Below are 19,988 nucleotides of genomic sequence, written 5' to 3'. Positions count from 1 at the left end.
CACCCAACACTGCAGCACTCACCAACCCCCTCTTGTCCCCCCCATAGTCCCACTTTTTTCATGTAACCCCTGTGACCTGTGCTCTGTGACAACACAGCAAGAGGACCCCATGCTCGAGTTGCCATGGCGATGACCTTGGAGGTCCCCAGTCAGACGCCACACTCTCCCACAGACACACTCGCTTACACACTGCGGCAAAGGCGAGCGATCGATATTCTATTATATGTGGGGTGGCGAGGTGGGGGGAGCGAGGAGAGTTGCACTGCAGTGAGCTCACTGCAGAGATGGGGGGGGGGGGATCAGAGAGAGGGTGAAAAGTGTCAGAGTGTTTGTCAGGGAGAGCGACAGGAAGTGTGCATGTGTGAGACTGCATTTGTGATCAGACAGTGGGGAGGAAAGTTTTTGTGTTTCTCTTTGTGAGGACACAGGATGAAGCAACCTGACCTCTCTGACCTCTTCATCACAGAAGAGCTGTACACTGTGTGATATATTGGATTTGTGTAGATGAACATCCTTTAAAATAACGTCTGTGACACAATTACTGTCTGTTTTCAGGAGATTAAATGCAAAGTACCTTTGTTTATTCACAGGACTGTAACTTCCTGGAATTAATGTTATTCTCAAGAGTAGCTTCTCCTTTGTGGTCATTTCATCCCTGTCTGATTTCTTTGGATCTGAATAAATGTGGTAGTGGAGTGTTGTGTTTGTCTGACAGGGCTGGCACATTTACAGAGTGGTTTGGTGCATTACGCTGGGCTGCTGCCAACTCTTCCTCCTATGCAGCTCATCGACTGGAGCGCGTATGTATTCACAACACTAGGCGGCATCCCATCCTTACGCTTACGCTCCTTCCTCCCTGTGCATGTCACTGACACGCTACACCTCGACGCACACCGGATGCAGTGCCATGTGCAGCGGATTGTGTCAGACCAGGTTTTTGAATAAATTAATGAACAAAAGGATTATATTGCTTCCTAGAACGGTAAAAAATAAACAAAAAAGAGAAAAAAATTTTTTATTCTTGTGAGTCAGACAGAATGTAACAGAGACAGAAAGACACAAAGACCATTCTAGGTTGTATTAAATGTTCTAGATGTTTTATTGTATTTATTTTGACACACATGTTCTACTAGTTGTGTTTTGTTTTTCTGGAATTTCAACACTTGCAGCCATCTGAGATAGACCCAGCCTGAGACAACTGGCCTTTCATTGGTCTCAAACACATACTGGTACACAGACCTGGTCCAGACCGGGCTACATCAGGTCCTGGCCTGAACCAGAGCTGGATCAGATCCGGGTATAGATAGATAGATCCCAAGCGTATGGCCTCATCACCACTCACCACATCACAGCACACTTCACATCATACTGGCACACCTGCAGTGAAAGGAGTCTGAAAGCCTTGGTTGGTGTTTTGTGTCTTTTGATAAAAAGACAACAGAAATCCTGCTCTGCCGTTACAGTTTTAGAATAGCCTCCTGAAAAACCATCAAAAAACTGAAACCAAACAACAACAAAATCAAAAAGAGACACGGATCTCTTCAAATTTTCTTGTCTCACCAATATCGCTGAAGTTTTTCGTCATGAACGTCTCTCTTGAGCTGTTTTATGTTTTTACATGTGTTTTTTTTTATTATTTCATTTAAATTCATCATATAATTATATAGATTTCCTAGAGCACACAGAAAGATCGAGTTGTATTTCACAACTTGGGGGAGGGGGGTACTGTAATATTAACAAGGACAATGATTCACACAGTGCACACAAACAGAGACAAACAGGGAGAGAGGGAGGGGAGGGGAGGGGTGTGCGAGACAGAGGGGGAGAAGTGGGTGGGGGGGGGCAGGACGTGTGTGGGGTGTGCTTTGTTAGACCTAAATGAGGACAAGCAGCTCTCACACACCCCTCCTCTCATCTTGGAAATAAAAAAAGACATGTAAAATAATTGAACCACCCCCCAGACCCACATATATATATATATATAAAAAAAAACCAACAACAACACTGGCCGTCGAGAACAGAAGAGAAGGAAAATGGATCCAACGAGAACATCAGGGAAATGTCCACTTGGCTGGTCCTCCACAGACAGGAGACGGAGGTGAGAGGTGGCGATCGAAATGGTGGCGGCGGTGGAATCTCACTGTGTGTGTTGCTTCTATTTCTGTGTGATCAGAGGACGAGCGAAAGGGCTGGAGAGGAGGAGACTAGAGAGGGGGATGGAGGCATGGAGGAAGAGGAGGAAGAGGAGGAGGAGGAGGAGAGAGCAGGAGAGTAACAGGAAGGGAAAGGAGCAGGATGGCCCTTTTTTGCAGAGCGTAGACACTCCCTTTGTATCCGTAGCTCATTCAATCTACATACACAATATGCAGCTGCCGTTTGGTAGATATATTGTTTTATGTACACAGCAGTGAGAGAACACATGCAAAGAGTATCATAGGAAATGGGAGGAAAAGGGAGGGGAGGCGGGGCCGATGTAGAAAGTTGTAAAGGTGCTTTTGCTGTTTTTAATCTTTGGGGCAGTTGTAATGAAAATTGCTTCAAAGCGATTTTTGTCTTTAAGAGGGGGCAGGGCGTTTGTAGGTGTGTCTTGCCGAGGATGAATTGACGGGTCAGGGAGGTAAGTGGTAGATGTAGGGGGTTCGAGCAAAGGATGCTCCATCGATCAATAGTAGGTCTCCTTTTCCACCCAACCTGGACAGCGAATGACAGACAGTGAAAGATTGGAGAATTAATTTAACAGCATTTGCACGTCATTGTTATCTAGAAAGTTTTACAATGAGATGTCATCAGTTAAAGGTCTGGTAACTTTAGGTCGAATGCTGCTGAGAAAATAAGTGACTAACCTCCAGGGTTCCGGCGGAGGAGAAGTTTTCGGACTTCATCATAAACAAAGATGAGAAAACTATAAGGGAATGCACAGAACCACCAGGTGGGCCTGTGAACAACACATGGGGAATAAAAATGGATTAGAACTCATGAAATAAACAGACAACAATCCATCTTAGTCTAACTCGCATCCATGCGATGGAGCTCACTTTAGAGGGTACATCCTGAGGGCCACATCCATGCCTGGGCAGTAAGACAGGAAGGCAGCCAGGGCCGTCTCTTCAAACAGGCCGAAGATCAAGATCTTATTCCTAGGATGAGAAAAAGAGTAAATATGGAAGATGGAAATGATATTGCTGAAATTAAAATACATGCATTATATTATGCTAATTCTTATTAGCAATAAAAGATCAATTAAGAGCCAGGACGCTGAGCAGCAACCGAGTCTGACTCACTTCATGCCTTGTTGGAACACAGAGTTACGTCTAGTCTTGCAGATGATGACATCAGCCCACTGCACGACCACAATGCTGACAAAGAAGGCCGTGTGGCATGTGAACTCCACGATCTTCCTCTGCTCGTATGTCTTGAGGAGAGGAGAAGACACACAAGTCAGGCATTAATATGTTCAACACAGCTATAAGTTCACTTGGACGTAAAACGACTCGGCGCTTACCCACTGCTGCCCATAGCTGTCCTCCAGATCATTGCAGGAGCGATCGTCCCAGTCCAGCCTGATGCCGACTAGTCGATTGGGCAGGAAACCGTTTTCAGCCAAGATAACAAAGTAGGAGAAAAATCCTCCCAGAGCTTGGATCATACCTGAAAACACAGAGATGAAGTTTATTAACTTCTAAAATGGATTTTTCCCACATAAAACAACAACAGAAAACCAAAACATTGCTTATAGCTCCAGAGATGACGTTGATACGTCTGACACAAGGGACACAGTCAACTTTATCATAAAATTACTTTCAAGCCATCAAGATCCAACTTTGATCCAGCTCAAATACAAGTTATAACCAGGATCGGTCATACACGTCTTCTTTTCACCCACCAATTTGTCCGTAGGCAATGCTGATAAGCCTCTCATTCACCAGCTTGTCCCTGAATGGGTTCCTGGGCTGACGCTTCATTATGTCGCTCTCAGCTGCTTCATAAGCCAGCGAGATAGCTGGAACCTGAGGGAGGACGATCAAATGTCGATTTTTATTACAGCATGATGTGTTGTATCAACAGGAGCTTTATTCACCGAGGCCGCGGCGCACAAACATAAAACAGTGTTTGTCATAAAGTAAACTTTTTTGATTAGCTCTCACCATGTCGGTTCCCAGGTCGATACACAGGATGGTGATGGTTCCCAGAGGCAGGGGGATGTTGACGATGATGAACAGCAGGAAGGGGGTGATCTCTGGGATGTTACTGGTCAACGTGTAGGCGATGGACTTCTTTAGGTTGTCAAAGATCAGACGGCCTGAAAGGTGGACAATAAAAACAGTCAGGTGTCATCATTGTTCTCGTTTGGTCTCCATCTTCCTGCTCGCGCCTTTTTGGACCATCTTACCTTCTTCCACTCCTGTCACAATGGAGGCAAAGTTGTCATCTAATAAGATCATGTCTGCGGCCTGCTTGGACACATCTGATCCCGAGATTCCCATGGCAACACCGATGTCGGCCTTTTTCAGAGCTGGAGAATCATTCACACCATCGCCTGTCACGGCTACAATGGCGCCCTGAAGGAGAAGGAAGGAAGAGATTGTAGCATCGATACTTACAGACAGCTGGAAAGACAAATTCTGTAACAAAATATGTCAACGTGAAAGATTAATACTCTTCCCTTATGTGAATGAACTGAATGAAATCAATACTTAAAGTATCGGTCACTTAAATCCACGAGCAACTCTATAGTTTTTGAATGAAATGAATTGAAATGCATTCAAATTTTACAAAAATATATAAATTTTAATCCTAATCAAACTAATATCAGACAATATTGCAATCGAGTCACCTGTCGTAACAAAAAAAATCGTGCAACAGACGACTAGCGCCCTCTGCTGCACTAAAAGTAAAATACACTTCAAACTACAGTTCCTGAACAAACCAGGAAATTTCAAATGTGTTCTCATGATGTCAAAGTAAAGCAAGAGGACAGAGCTATTTTGATTAAAGGTTCGGCCCTACTTGAACTATCTATCAGTCAAACATGTAAAGTCTAAGAGGCGTTTCCATCAGAACACCCCAGCTGTGCACCAACCATTCTCTGACAGCCCTCCACGATGATGAGCTTCTGCTGAGGAGAGGTCCTGGCGAAGACGATCTCTGTGTGATTCCTCAGGATGTCGTCCATCTGTTCCTGAGACAGATCCTTCAGGTCTGTGCCGTGGATCACACAGGCCTTGGCATCCCTGAAGAAGTGAAAACACAGGTTACTTTTGTCTGTTCGAGTATTGAGACTAGTGGTTTTTTTTAGAGTGGGGATTCTTTACCTGGGGTTCACCTGGCTGACAGGTATGTTGAGACGAGCTGCGATGTCTTCCACTGTCTCGTTGCCTTCTGAGATGATACCCACTCCTTTGGCGATAGCCTTGGCGGTGATTGGATGATCTCCAGTGACCATAATGACCTAAGCAGGAGAACAATATGAACTGTTTTCATGTGTACTTTGAAGCAGAACCGTATAAAACACTATAAAGAATCCAGGGGAGTTCAAAAAGCTCACCTTGATACCAGCAGATCGGCATTTGCCGACAGCATCAGGCACAGCAGCACGGGGAGGGTCGATCATGGACATGAGACCAACGAAGCAAAGGTTATCCGTCTGGAAGTTAACATCGTCTGTGTCAAAGGCAAAGCCCTTCGGGTACTGGTCCTCTGGCAGGAGAACGTGGCAGAAACCTGAAGGAAACAGAAATACAGTTTCATTTGATATCCCTGTCCTCACATAACATCATTCTGTACTCAGAATGTCACACTTTAATAGTGACCTCATAGATTTATGGTAATTCAAGTGTAAAGGAAAAAAATCTACCCAAAACTCAACTCTTAATATGAAGCTATAATCACAATGCAATGCAGAAAATCTAATTTCCTAATTTGATTTGAGTGATTTAACGTGATTAAGTTCCTTTTTGAGTTGATAAAATCCTTCTGACTCTTACATGAAGTAAACCATCATTTAAAAATTTTTTTTTAAAAAGTCATGAAAGCAGCCCTAAAATATTATAGATTTGTTTTTTAAGTAGAAGCTTTTAAGGATCCCATATTATGCTTTTTTAAATTCATTTCATTCAGCTGCCAGATGTCCACCTACAGTGTTTTTAAAATGTGTTGCCCCAAAGTGATCCGTGGTCCTCAATATCTTTGAATATTGCTCCCAAACGCTTGATGTTAATGGGGCGTGGCTCTCAGCTCCTTATCTCCACACCCTCCCCGCTCTGAGCTGCCTCTATCAACACCTCCATACTCCTCGCATTCACTTGCGTTTTGTTTGCATGAGCCACTTGAACGTGCACACTAGTGTTCCGTCTGGAACTTTTTTAACTTTCAGTAACTTTATTACTACGTATTTTGTTCTTATTTTTATGCTGTTTGTCTCTCTTGTTAATAATTGTTGATTTCTCTGCTCTGACCACTTTCTCACTCAGCTGAACGTGAGCCCGTTGTTCGTCATGTAAACACTACATGGGATGATCCTACTGAGACCGCCGGTAAACATCGTGGAGAATTTAAAACACACAGTGTTTGTTTACCAGATTCTAGGAGTTGGTCGGGTTAGGGAGGACCACTGAGTATATCTATAGGCCTGAAAAAATGTGATTTTCATAATAGGAGAGTTGAATTGAGGGGAAATAGTGGAAAGTCTTATTTTTCTGTAAAGAATTACTTCGTACTTCTCAGAATTACAATTTTCTCCTTTAGAATTTCAGGTCTTTGAGATTATCTCCCTCCATCTTTATCCCTATAGAGTTCAGTCCATCCTTACCCAAAACTCTCTCTCCCAGTCCTCCCAGCTCCATGTAGGCATTCTGAAAGGCTTCCTTCATCTCCTCATCCATAGGCTGCTCCTTTCCTTGTAGCAGGATGGTGCTGCAGCGGTCCAGAATCCTCTCAGGGGCTCCCTTCATCACCAGTAGGTACCGGTTATCATTGGGATCCTCTGTCTCATGCACCGAGAGCTAAAGATGAAAACAGGAAAGAAAATTACATTTATTAACATTTTGTGCGTATACGTGGTGGAAACATCTGCAGTCCCTGCTGTTACCTACCTGGTACTTGTTAGTGGAGTTAAAAGGAATCTCAGCAACCTTCTTGTTCCTGTCTCTCATGGCCCGGACCGAGCCACAGGACAGCTCTATACACTTCAGCAGCGCCGACTCCGAGGCGTCTCCGGCCACGTCCCGCTTCAGGATGGGCAACGACTCCTGTCCCGCTTTGAATTGGGCGCGATTGCACAGGCCAGCGATCCGAGCAAGAGACTGCCACGTCACCGAGCTCTTATCGAAAGAGGCACCTGAAAAAGAAGCAGGAAGGAAGTGCCTTCAGGATTCATTTATCCTACTACCCAGCAGCAGTGGTGTCTGCGTTCCTTCTCCTCACTAACCAGACTGGTCCTCAGTGGTGTCAGCCTCGTGGATCTGGTTGTCGAACCACATGTGGGCCACAGTCATCCTGTTTTGGGTCAGGGTGCCTGTCTTGTCGGAGCAGATGGTGGAGGTGGAGCCCAGAGTTTCCACAGCTTCCAGGTTCTTCACCAGACAGTTCTTCTTAGCCATACGTTTGGCGGTCAGGGTCAAACACACCTGCAGACAATCACGTTCAGCAAGTCAGACAATGGTGAAGTATCATTAATCAAGTATCGACAAAGAAGGTCTTACACCGATTTGTCTTTGGAACCTACACAAACTCATGGTATGATTACCGTTAATAACAAACAACTGAGTATATTTTTCATTTTTATAGCATTTGTTTAAGATAAGAGAAAGACAATAAAATCGAAACAAAATTAACAATTCAAGCTGAATTTTACCCAAATGGATGTATAAAGAAGGTCGCCACAAAATGTGCAAACAAACATTTACAGCACCTTAATTCAGGAGCCACTTACAGTGACTGTAGCCAGGAGCCCTTCAGGCACGTTGGCCACAATGATGCCGATGAGGAAGATGACGGCCTCCAGCCAGGAGTAACCCAGGGCAATGGCCAGGATGAAAAATGTGACGCCCAGGAAGACGGCCACACCTGTGATGATATGGATGAAGTGCTCGATCTCTTTGGCGATGGGTGTTTTGCCGGTCTCCAGGCCAGAGGTCAGAGTAGCGATGCGACCCATGACTGTGCGGTCCCCAGTGCAGATAACGATGCCACGAGCTGTGCCTGGTGTGGAAAAACAACAGGAGGAGATTAATCCCATACATGAAATGCATCTGTTAATATTATAATTTCTATTTCTAAGACCAACCAGACACATAAGCTAAAAAGCATGCAAACTATTACGTGGATGAACATACCTTCCACACAGTTGGTGGAGAAGAAAGCAACGTTCCTAGTCTCCAAGGGGTTGTCATGGGTACAGTCAGGTGACCGGCTCTGAGGTTCTGACTCTCCAGTTAGTGAGGAGTTATCAACCTGATGGGAAACAAAAGGAGAAAAACATGTGTTGTTGTCACAGGGAGAAGGAAGACATTAAACGTTAGTACGTATGTGTTTATGCGTGTGTGAGTGTGTGTGCCTACCTTGCAGCCGTGAGCTGAAACCACCCTGATGTCAGCAGGGATCCTGTCTCCTCCTTTCACCTCAATCAGGTCCCCGGCGACCACTTCCTCTGCGTTGATCTGAACCTTCTCGCCCTCGCGGATCACCAAGGCTTGCTGCACAAACACATCACATCACAAACACAGCAATTTTTTAAAAACTTGGTTCATTTAGAAATCAGAGATTACTGAATTCTTAATGAAGAGCTAGAAAATTCACAACCAGCTGCAATATAGAACATTTTTACATCATGGCGAGGGTGGAATCAGTCTGGTTTTACATCTGTACATGCAAATGCTTCCAAAAAACACCCCGAAAATTGTTTTTATCCTCAAGTCACTCCTTTCTAGAGATATTCAGATTAAGCTTTCACACTTCAGTTGGTTTATTTTTGGGAATGTATTCACCTGAGGAACCATGTTCTTGAAGGACTCCATGATTTTGGAGCTCTTGGCCTCTTGAAAGTACGAGAAGCAACCGGTGATGATGACGACGGCTGTGAGCACGATACCTAGGTACAACTGGAGAAACACAGTGTGTGTGAGTGACTGGCCAGATGTGATTCTGTGTGCGTGCGTGTGTGTGTGTGTGTGTGTGTGTGCTGCTCACATTGTCTCCTGCAGGATCGTCCTCAGTGGCAGCTTGGATGGCGTAGGCCAAGAAGCAAAGGATGGCGCCGATCCACAGCAAGATGGAGAACCCACCAAACAGCTGGCGACAGAACTTGACCCACTCCGGGGTGGTGGGAGGAGGCGTGAGAGCGTTAGGGCCGTCCCTCACAAGATACTCTGCCGCCTTGGCGTTGGTCAGGCCCTGGGGAGGGGCAGAAAGAGGGGAGGGGTGTGGAGGTGGGAGAGAAATGTGAATAATATCACGCATTCATGTTGTTGATGTTGATATTCTTGCAATCGTTCAACTGATTTTTTAAATCTGAGGGGCAGAAGCGCAAACAATCCACTGGAGATACATTAGCGCCATCTAGTGGCCAACCAGGAGAACAGTCTGAAAGCTTGGAGGTCATACAGAGATAAAATCAATAACAAAAAACTCACCTGAACAATGTCCGTCTGGAATTTCCTGCATACCTCCTCTACGGACATCTTGTGTTCCGTCTGAGAATAAAAAAAGATGCAGAAATAATCAGGAATCTGTCATTCAAGTCTTTTCTGCAGCTGACTTTTTTTTTTTCTTTGAGAAAACTTAAGATTATCCAAATCAGGCTTTTATTTACTCCATGCATGCGGTTCACCTGAGCGGTACGAATACCAGGGCAGCTAGATAAGGCGACCCAGGTACACTTTTCTTGTGCTGGGATGAAATCAAAATGACAACATCCTGATAACAAGTCAGACCTCTTACAGGCAAAGAAATCAATACTGAGAGGGATTTCCCCCTCTTTTTTTTTTCTCCAGAAAGTGTTAGTGGTGTTCCATAAACTTCAACAGGATGCTCTTCAAAATTAATTTTTAAAAAAATGTTTTCAAATAACAATGAATCTGTTTTTTGTCACACCTTACGACAACATGAAGGTCCACAGATATTCAGAAATAAGTGAAGTTTATACTCACAATGGGCACTTCCTTCTTCAGGTCATCCATATCCTTGGTTGCCCCCTTCTTCTTCTTGGGGGATCGGTCATCTTTGTCCTGTGTGGTGGCAACGCGGTAACTGTCTGACCTCCCATACTACAGACACACACACATGTTTTATACATGCCTTTGGACTAGATTAAGGAGATTAGAGCCCGTGTGCCTCTGTTTTCTGATCTTAACTGTTCAGGGCTCGTTCAGGTGGATTAGATAAACGTGAAGACACACTTTGTCTCTGCAAATTGAACATTTAAATTTTTCAGAGAGTCGATCTCGTGTGACATTCTGACAGGATTTACCATTCATTGGGTGCAACAGACATAAACTACTGGGCTTCATTGATTCGCCCTGGAGCTTTTCACTTTTCCACTATATAGTACACACATACAGTATATATATATATACAGTACATATAGTACATAATGTTATACCCCCATGAAGTGGCCTTGTGAAGGTCTGCATTTCTCGTAAAGCAAAAGCATCAATTATAGAAGTATAATAAGCACTTAACTCTGATAGATAGATAGATAGATAGATAGATAGATAGATAGATAGATAGATAGATAGATAGATAGATAGATAGATAGATAGATAGATAGATAGATAGATAGATAGATAGATAGATAGATAGATAGATAGATATAGATAGTTTGTTTATGCTTTATGTATATTTGAGGCGACGGTGTATTCTCGCCACAAATTACAGCAACGCATATAATCCGATCTGCTGCGTCTATTTGATCTCCACTGATCAAATAATTGTCTTTGTGATGTGGGCCTGACGGAACACGCCGCTACATAATACAGATCAGTTGATTCAACCTGGACGTTGAAGCGACCATTGAGCATTAAGGACACAAAGAGAGCAGACAGGGCAGACAACCAGACGTGATCTTCATCAAAGGCTTCCCATCAGACTCTGGTACATTAAACACCATTAGACCAGATACATCAGAGATGCTTTGATAGGAAAAAAAAAAATTAAATGACAAAATCACACATGCATAAACAGACACATGAAATGTCCTCTTCTTCACGCCTGTCAGTGTGGACACCCTCCTAACCTAAACCGCACCGCACAAGTGATTTTATGTGATCTAACAGGACATGCAGCGACTATTAATAACATGGCTTTCACGTAATAGTCCTTCAACTTCTATACCGAACTCTGAACTGCTTGTCTGAATAGAAAAGAAGCAGTGACACACACCGGTGTCTTGAGGCAAAAGGTTTTCAAGCATGACAGAGCAGAAGCGTCCAGCTGGTGTTCACTCATGAGTGACCATAAGCCTCATAATTTAAGATTAAGGTGTGCATCAAAAGATCGGATGATGGGTTAAAGGTTAAGATTTCATTTTGACCAATTTTTTTTTTTAAACTGCATTTAAATTCACTGTATAAAACTTTAACCACACCAAAACATACACGCATATAAACCTGCAGTGCAAACAACCTGCGACGGCTCAGATGGACTCGCTTTTAGCTGTGGTATGAAACTTGTGAAACATGTGATGTCGTGTTTCGTTCTCTTGTGGTTACAGAGACCTGTGTTTCAGGTTTGCCTTTGTACGAGCGAATGAAAAAAACAACAACATAAATATCTCATGAGGCTGCTGATCAGCCTCTGCTGAATGTGGGCGAAACAATTAAAAAACATTTGTTGTAACATGTCAAAGGGACGGACGTGTGTGTCGGGCGTACATGCAGCGTGAATTGTGCAACAGAAAGAACAGGTGAGACGATCTGTCGCTGCTGCAAGACCAGGCAGGCCTGGAGAGGACGAGGCTGCAGAGAGCAGACAAATACGATGGAAAAATACCGTCTCTCATCTCATCTGAGACAAATCCACTGTGTGTGTGTGTGTGTGTGTGTGTGTGTGTGTGTGTGTGTGTGTGTGTGTGTTATATTCATTCTCCTTCTATACCTTCTAATCATGTGTATGTTTGCTTTTTTTTTTACTAGTGTCAGGGCTGGTTTCTCTACTGGTGACAGAATACATTGCTATTTTGAGTGTATGTATGCAAATTGATTATATAAATATGGACTCACACACACACACACACACACACACACACCCATTGTTCTCAAACACATGGACGCACGTGACCAGACAATAGAAGTGTCTGATAAGGAAGTGAAAATAATCACGGTGATGGATGGTGATAGTTAGAGACACAACTTAAGAGGGTGGATGACATTAAGGGGTGGGTGGGGGGGGTAGGTGGGTAGATAAAGACAGAGAGAGAAAGAGAGACAGAGCTGTTGTCACCCTTCTATCATGCTTCTAATTAGATATTGACCAGCAGTCTTTGACCAGCAGTGACCCCTCCCTGACAGATTACACAACCTCAAATACATGAGCGCATAACTTCGAGTACGCATTCCCGTCTTTTAATAGACAACACTCACACACGAGTGTGTGTGTGTGTGTGTGTGTGTGTGTGTGTGTGTGTGTGTGTGTGTGTGTGTGTAAGACCTTGCACCTATGCAAAGTTGAATGAGAAGTCATCAGCGTGACTCACAGAGAACAGAGAAGCTGCTGATTTCTGGTTCCCCTGTGTTTACAATGTGTGCAAGAAAGACAAATCCACACCTGCTCGGCTCCTTCCTCTCGCCCCCGCCCCACCCCGCCCACCCCATGTGTGCTCAACTCGCTCTCGACGCATATCTGCTCTCGCCTCGTCTTCATTCGTTTGATTATTCAAGAGCGAAAGATGAACTTCAGATTGCATGACAAGCGTCCAATCTGCAGGAAGCATGGAGACGCGCCCGAGTGTCTGTGTGGACCGTCCAGCTGCCTCCTGCAGCTCTGCTGTAATGCAATAAGCTCCCTCTGTTCTGAGGAAGGAAACAGAGACTTGTGGCTGGAATTACAGACGCTCGCTCTCCTGCAAACACGCAGCCAAACAGACATAGTGTATCTATGACGTCATCAGGAACAGGAAACATCGGATGTTCCTCTACAGATTAAAAAGTTACAAAAAACAAAAACAAAACCACACATCCGGTCACATTCCGACCGAGAAAAATAAAAATCGATGTTAGCCCAACTAATCCTTGCATTTTGTCCTCCTGTGAAAGACTCCCATCACTTTTGCGTCTGCGTGTTTGCGAGGAACCATGGTGACCGCCACGGCTATTGGCATGGCGACGCAGCTCGGCGGCGGCCCCCGGGCGCTCTGAGTATCCCCGATGTGATCCAAGACGAGTAATAATGGATGCATCTGTAACTGGAAACTGTATTCACTGCAGAATAACCCTGGCATTCAAAGAACTCTCGTGTGCTTGTGTGTGTGTGTGTGTGTGTCTGCATGAGGAGAGGTGACTCATTGTGTTGGCTTTAGTCAGTACAAGCAGCGCCTGCACAAATTACAGCAGCGCCAACGATGGCCTGAATGAGATCAAGACGTACTGATTATGAAATAAATACAAAGACAAGACACAAGCTAAAAACCCCGACAGAGTCCGGAGCTGCAACTCCCCCCCATCCCCGAAACATTTCCTGTTCATGAAATACAGACCGACAAACGACAGCGTGTTTCTAAAATACCAGAAGACGACAATCGTTCATGTTGGTAAGACGTGGTATTTGGGCGAGTTAGGTCAAGAAATACCACCCTGACATAAAGTTCAAAATATGCATTTCCAAAGTGGTACATTCCAAGTGTTAGGAGTGGCATCTGAAAGAAATGTATTGTCTAAGGCGATAAGGAAAACTGCATGAGGCCTGAATGCCCGTTGATTGTGTTTGACTGGGATGTGGCTTTTTATTTGTCTTCCCCTTTAATTTGTGAATATAAAAAATAAAAAAAAACACACAAAAAACCCCCCCAGGCGGCTTCTGCTGGAACTCAGTTGAGGAAGTGGTTTGTAGTTGGAGGAAACATTGCAGTTCTTCACATGTTGTTCAAACTTTAAACTCAACAGCCGCCCTGGTGTTGCTCGTACTTCCTCTGCTTCCACGGTGCTCAAACGTCGCGCGTTTTTAAAGCAGAGATCAGTTTAAAAAAAATCCCTCAAAGCCTCACTGAAAGATGTTTGGTATAAAAAAAAAAGAGATGTAACCGTATAAACGCCTGTCATTTTTGCCCGTATGCTCATTTGTAATATGATTGTGGCGTGAGTACTGTATGTGTTCGCGTGTGAGTGTGTGTGTGTGTTCGTGTGACCTTACAAGGTCATTTGACCATCTGCTGTTTCTTACAGCAGGATGGCAGCGCTCTGGGCCATACTGGGGGGGGTGGTCTGGGGGGGCTACCAACGGACATAACTGTTGGATTAGTCAGACTTATTACTACTCTATGTCACTTCCTCTCTATTCTCTTCTGGATGCAAAATTCCCACTTTCAGTCTCCATATTTTTTCTCCATACTCCATGCTCTTCCTCTGTGGCGGTTGAATGAAAGATTCCATGAGTGACTGTGATGAACTGATCCAATTAAACAGAAAAACCTGTTTTGCTGAGGTGCAATTACAAAGACTGTGACTCACTGAGGTCGTTTTTTTAAATCCCTGAACCGCAAAGACACAGAGACAGATTTATTGTCTTTAACTCTGAAGCAATCTGTGTTGTGTGCTCATAAATGAAATTAAATACACACAAAGAAAAAAGCAAGACACACAAATAAACAACCCAGAACAAAAAGTTAAGTTGTAATCCCTCCTGGCCCCCACCACTTTGTTCCCTTATATCCTTCTGTCCATGCCGGCATCCCTTCATCCCACGGAGAAAGCAGCGGAACCACATCGCTCTGGTTCCCATTTGGATTGGGTTGTGTGTGTGTGTGTGTGTGTGTGTGTGTGTGTGTGTGTGTGTGTGTGTGTGTGTGTGTGTGTGTGTGGGAGACATCTGGGTTCACTGGGGCTTACAATGAAAATGGCGTCCTGTCACGATGTGCAAAAACGCACATAAATCCATAAAAATGCACTCAGCAGGGAGGAATCTCAACTAATATATCCCCTTACATGTTGGATCGTTGATCACGTGTGTTACCAAGGCGATTCCAAACAGGGATCTATTATTTCAGGAATATGATCTCGTCTACTCCAGGAATGTTTTGGCTGTGAATGTGATTCACGTTGTGAAATATCTCGTCGACGTTCACGAGCTTTTGTCTGCTCTAATGGCCTGGGGGGTCTGCATAGACATGTATATGCACTCACATTTACAGTCACACACACGTTTCACACACACACACACACACACATCTCCAGGACAACACCCTAAATTAATAATGCCGTTTTTAGTGCAGCCATCTAACCTCTCTGAATAGCTCTCATTAGGCGAAACCATCAACACGTTAATGTCGGAGACTAATATAGACTGGAAGTAATGTTTGAAGGAGAAAGCAGTGACCTTTACTTTTATTAGCGTTACACAAGCGTCCACCGAGCTCACGGCTCACACTTTGTCCTGCTTGTCTCACACTAGTAAGGAGGATCCTTCCAGGTTTTTTTGGGGTTTTTTTTTTTTTTGGGGGGGGGGTATCTGATTTTCTTGTGAAATCTTGTGAAACCTTCGGCGGTTCATCAGAAGGACATTGTCCTCATCACAGAGGCTATCTATTGATCGGGGTATCTTAAGACTCCTCAAGGTGACAACGGAGGTCTCGCCATATTGACCTTTCTTAACCCCTCGGGCAAAGGTCCAAAAAAGCCTAAATAAATCAGGGAATCCAATGCAGTTGGTCAGATCCGGCTTTTTATGGGCTGCTTACGATCTGCGGGACAAACGGGTTGTGCTCCGGTGCAGCTTCTCGCCGTCTGACTGCAGGTGCAGCGGTGAAGGATGAGCGGCGCTCTGCACCAAACGGAAGGCCTGGACTCTGCAGAGAGCACACACACATCCAGCTCCCCCACTACCTCCATCTAGATCCTTCTCTCGCTGCACACACACACACACACACACACACACACGCACACACACCCTGAATGCCCCACACCACATCCTGACATCGTCGGTCAAATTTTTCATCTCACAAATGACTCTTCGAACCTAATTTTAAGAGACAAGATAATTATCCACTACCAAGTTCGACGATCATTCATCGTCCGGTTAAGATCATCCACTCAACCGCGTCCCCCTCCGCTTCCTCCCATCTGTCACCTGTCCCCTTGTTAACCAATCCCGCGAGGCGCAGAGAGAGGAAACAAGAGCAGGGGTAACGTGAGCCTCAGGTCATTATCCTGTAACAGGATATACAAGCAAGCAGTCCTCCCCCAGGCATAGGCCTCATCCTTCATTTAAATCCCTCTCTCTCTCTCTCTCCACCTGCAGACCGGTCACTATTGCCTCTTTCTCTGTCTGTCTCCCTCTCTCTCAGCATTGGCGCCCCCCCCCCCCACCAAAACCTCCCATCCACCCACACCCATCAGCATCACGTGTCTGACAGCGATGCTGATCATGTGTGAAGCCCTTCATTAACATCTCACATTCCATTCCATCCATTGTCTCCACGGAGTCAGCGACGTTTAGTCGCCTTTAATGGAAGAGGCAGGAGTGAGAGGAGTGAGAGGAGTGAGAGGAGTGAGAGGAGTGAGAGGAGTGATCAGACCTCCACATCAGCACCTCAGAGCCTCTCTGTTGAATTTGGATCTGTGTGCCAGAGATGTGCTCTGTAGCATCACTGCTGCCTCTCAAAGCGCTCCTTGCTGCGTCGATCCTCTTTCCAGCCTATCGCTGCTCTTTATTGGGAATTTCCACAGCATAGACCCCGCCCCCGATTTGACGCAGGACGCACGTCGATGCCCCCAGCGGCCTTGGGAAAGGACAGCTGGCAGTGGCATCGCACATTTCGCTAGTGAGAAATTCTCCGATGAAAAACGGGAAGGAGACATGAAGAGATGTTGAGAGGTGGTCCAAGCGATGCGCGGGATCCACACACCGGGCGCTCGGATCCGTCGACTACCTCCGACTGTCTGTCCATCCTTTCCTCCCTTTCAGGGTGACCTCCTCGCGTACTGAATGGAACGTAAGGAAACACCCTTCACAAATCGCCATGTTCGCGCAGATTCTCTTTTATAACCCCAGTCTCCATGGAGCTGCGGCATCTTCCCCAAACGGTCTCTTCATATACTGCTTCTTCAAACTTCCATACGCCACTTCTTTATTTTCTCTTCTCTTCTTTTTTTTTTTTTTTTTGCACTCTCATGCGTTTTGACGCAGTGCCCACCGGTTTCCACATCGAGAACGACGCGCTCCGTCCCCTCCGTCCTCTCGACGTTTCTTGCGCACCGGCTTTCTCCGCCACAGCTCGGCATCACCCGCCGGTTGTTCTTGCGGATGTCACGTCACCATCAGACGATCCACGGTCGGTAATTCATATATACACACATATATATATATATATATAAAAAATTACAACTCCTTGCGCAGGATGATGATGATGATGATGATGGTGATGATGATGGAGCACAAATTGCGCAATAGTCACACGCAGTCGCCTCTGCGCCGTAGCGGTAGATCTGTTTTTTTCCACCAGCCTCCTCTGATTAATGGGCATACATAATGACTTCATCACGAAACAGATCAGAACGATGAATTTAACTTCATACATCTTTTTTTTTGGGGTGGGGGGGGGGGGTGGGGGGGGGGGGGGGGTGAGTTGGCGTAAGGCCTGCTGGACGCATTGCTCTCTTCATCTGCATCGTGTGCGTAAAACAAGTATTCACCGATGTCGGTTATCGAGCCCCCGTTATGTCACAAATTAAAGAGGAAATAAGCTGGTGAGGCGCTTATTCCCGGCGTTAACCGCATTATGACGCACGGGTCATCGCGGGTGCAGAGGACGAGGCTCCTGCGCCGCCGCCGTCCACCGGGGAGACGGAGAAAGCTCAGCATCCCCCCACCCTCCTCCCCCCCCCGTCCCACACCCCGGTTGGTTCACAGTAACCTGTCTAATCATTCGTGTTACTAAACCAGAGAAAGGTTAGTGCAGGCGATGTTAAAGCATGGGGGGGTGGGGGGGTGGAGGGGTAAAGAGGGCATGAAGGAGGTCACACAGAGGGTGTTCATCACTGGGAAAAGTCACAGAGAGCAACGGTGATAATTACGTTCTTGGGTGCGTTTCATTTGACAAAACCGGTTTGGCTGGAACAGAAAAGGTGTCTTACATTTGCACCCACCAGTCCACCCCCCCCACCCCCCAATCCTCCCCCTCCCCCTCCCTCACACCAGAGAGCTCTTGGTAAGAGTAAACCGATTAGGCCTACCATGGATGGCAAGGTTATACTCAGAGTCAGGCCTGTCAGAGACCTGAAATACATATGACACGCTGACCACACACACACACGCACACACGCACACACACTCCATTAATGACACCTTAGAATCAGTTTACAATCACATTCAATGTCGGAACCGGTGGGTTTAAAACACTCCAGAGCGCATTAGCGCAAATGGATGTGCGGCTGGTTTTCATCTCCAAAGCGAACCGGCGCTAATAGTCCGTCCGAATCGCGTCTCTGAATGCCGCTGCGCTCCTTTTAGGCGCACCACAGGCGCGACTGGCCGCATCCATTTGTCGCAGTGAGACCGGAGTAAAGCCCGGATCCGCATTGGAGTCAATGTCACTCCGACAAACGGGATTTCAATTAACGATAAAAAATGACACCGCGATCCGATCTGAAACATTTTTTTTTTTAAAAACATCTTAATCTCAGACTACTTCTCAGGGCCACTTCAGATTTGGGAGGGGGGGGGGGATACAAACGCAGTTAAAAAAAAGTTGGAATCATCAGTCTTACCCCCATGTTGGCGCAGTCACTCTTCTCCTCTCAGGTGATGCACAGCTTGAGAGGTGTTAGCACCTCACGTTGAGCTATATCAAAAAATAAATAAATAAAAAATAAAAATTTGCCTTGCCTTGGAAAAAAATAAAAAGGGGGGGTGGGAATGCGCTCAGTTGGATCTGGATCGTTTGACTGAGAACGAGCAGGAAAAGGACGTCAGGGGACGTTTACCCGATTGGTTTCCTTGGAGTCAAATAAACATTCAAACACATTTAGACTAACGACCGTTCCCTAGTGACACGTCTTTCAAATGAAATGCTGCGGTCTCAAGCGGAGCATCACGCCGGGATGCGTTTCCTTCCTGGGCTCTCTGATGCTTGCGGTGAAAGACCGGAGATACTAACGAGCCGAACAGCTACTTTTCCAACAGCGCGTCTCCTTCCGCGGCTCTGCCGCAGTACTCCGTTCCTGTATCTGCAACAACTCCGCCGGTGAAAGAAGCGCCGCCTCAAGCGGACGCGTAAACCGGTGGGAAAACCCCCACTCTCCCGTCGCTTTCCTGACCCGACCAATCACATCCAGGAGCGTCTGGTCGCGGATGACGCTGTTGACCAATCGCTTTAACCGATGCCTTCCAGTTGACCAATCAGAGAGCAGCCCTGCCCCTCCTGCTTTACTGCAGAATTCCGAGGCTTTTGCGGCGAGCGTCTCTAGACTGAAAATGTATAGAAATGGACGCACAAGGTTAGATTCCACTTGTCGTGGTTGTGTTTGTGCATCACGTGATGTATTTCTGTAAATGACAACAGTGGATTTGTTTGCGTGGCTGCATGTGATAAACACCCGTGAATGTCTGGTTGCTCGTGTTCGTCCCGTCATGACCATGTCGCTGCTCCTCATCGCGTCACTTCTCCTGTCGGGCCCGTGGGTGCAGCAGAGACGGACACACACTTACAGTCATTGTGTGTGTGGAAGTGTGAAAGAGAAGTGCAGATACCCGGGGGTGGGAGTGTGTGTGTGTGTGTGTGTTTGTGTGTGTCCTACCAGACAGCCAGCACGGCAGGTGGTCAGTTTAAATAATGCAAAGTCAGC

General features: G+C 45.8%; 1 protein-coding gene across 2 annotated transcripts; it reads right to left on the bottom strand.

Moving 5' to 3' along the window:
* Positions 1–999: 999 nt before the first annotated feature.
* On the bottom strand, positions 1,000–19,364 carry atp1a3b (ATPase Na+/K+ transporting subunit alpha 3b). 2 transcript variants are annotated; one of them, XM_068323452.1, is made up of 22 exons: positions 18,912–19,364; positions 10,146–10,262; positions 9,630–9,689; positions 9,187–9,390; positions 8,985–9,098; positions 8,559–8,693; positions 8,334–8,451; positions 7,931–8,199; positions 7,427–7,625; positions 7,092–7,336; positions 6,809–7,001; positions 5,546–5,721; positions 5,313–5,449; positions 5,081–5,231; positions 4,391–4,559; positions 4,146–4,300; positions 3,884–4,007; positions 3,503–3,648; positions 3,282–3,412; positions 3,036–3,137; positions 2,844–2,935; positions 1,000–2,691 (listed from the first exon to the last, which is right to left on the bottom strand). In XM_068323452.1, the coding sequence occupies exons 1-22, from the start codon at positions 18,915–18,917 to the stop codon at positions 2,663–2,665; spliced, it is 3,072 nt and encodes a 1,023-aa protein (XP_068179553.1). In that variant the 5' UTR covers positions 18,918–19,364; the 3' UTR covers positions 1,000–2,662. The 2 variants fall into 2 exon arrangements, with proteins under 2 accessions (XP_068179553.1, XP_068179554.1); XM_068323453.1 differs by having other exon boundaries at positions 10,146–10,223; positions 18,912–19,363.
* Between the last annotated feature and the right edge of the window lie 624 nt (positions 19,365–19,988).

This window comes from Antennarius striatus, chromosome 9, assembly GCF_040054535.1.
Source record: "Antennarius striatus isolate MH-2024 chromosome 9, ASM4005453v1, whole genome shotgun sequence".
NCBI lineage: Eukaryota > Metazoa > Chordata > Actinopteri > Lophiiformes > Antennariidae > Antennarius > Antennarius striatus.
This window is presented reverse-complemented; position numbering and strand designations above follow the sequence as displayed.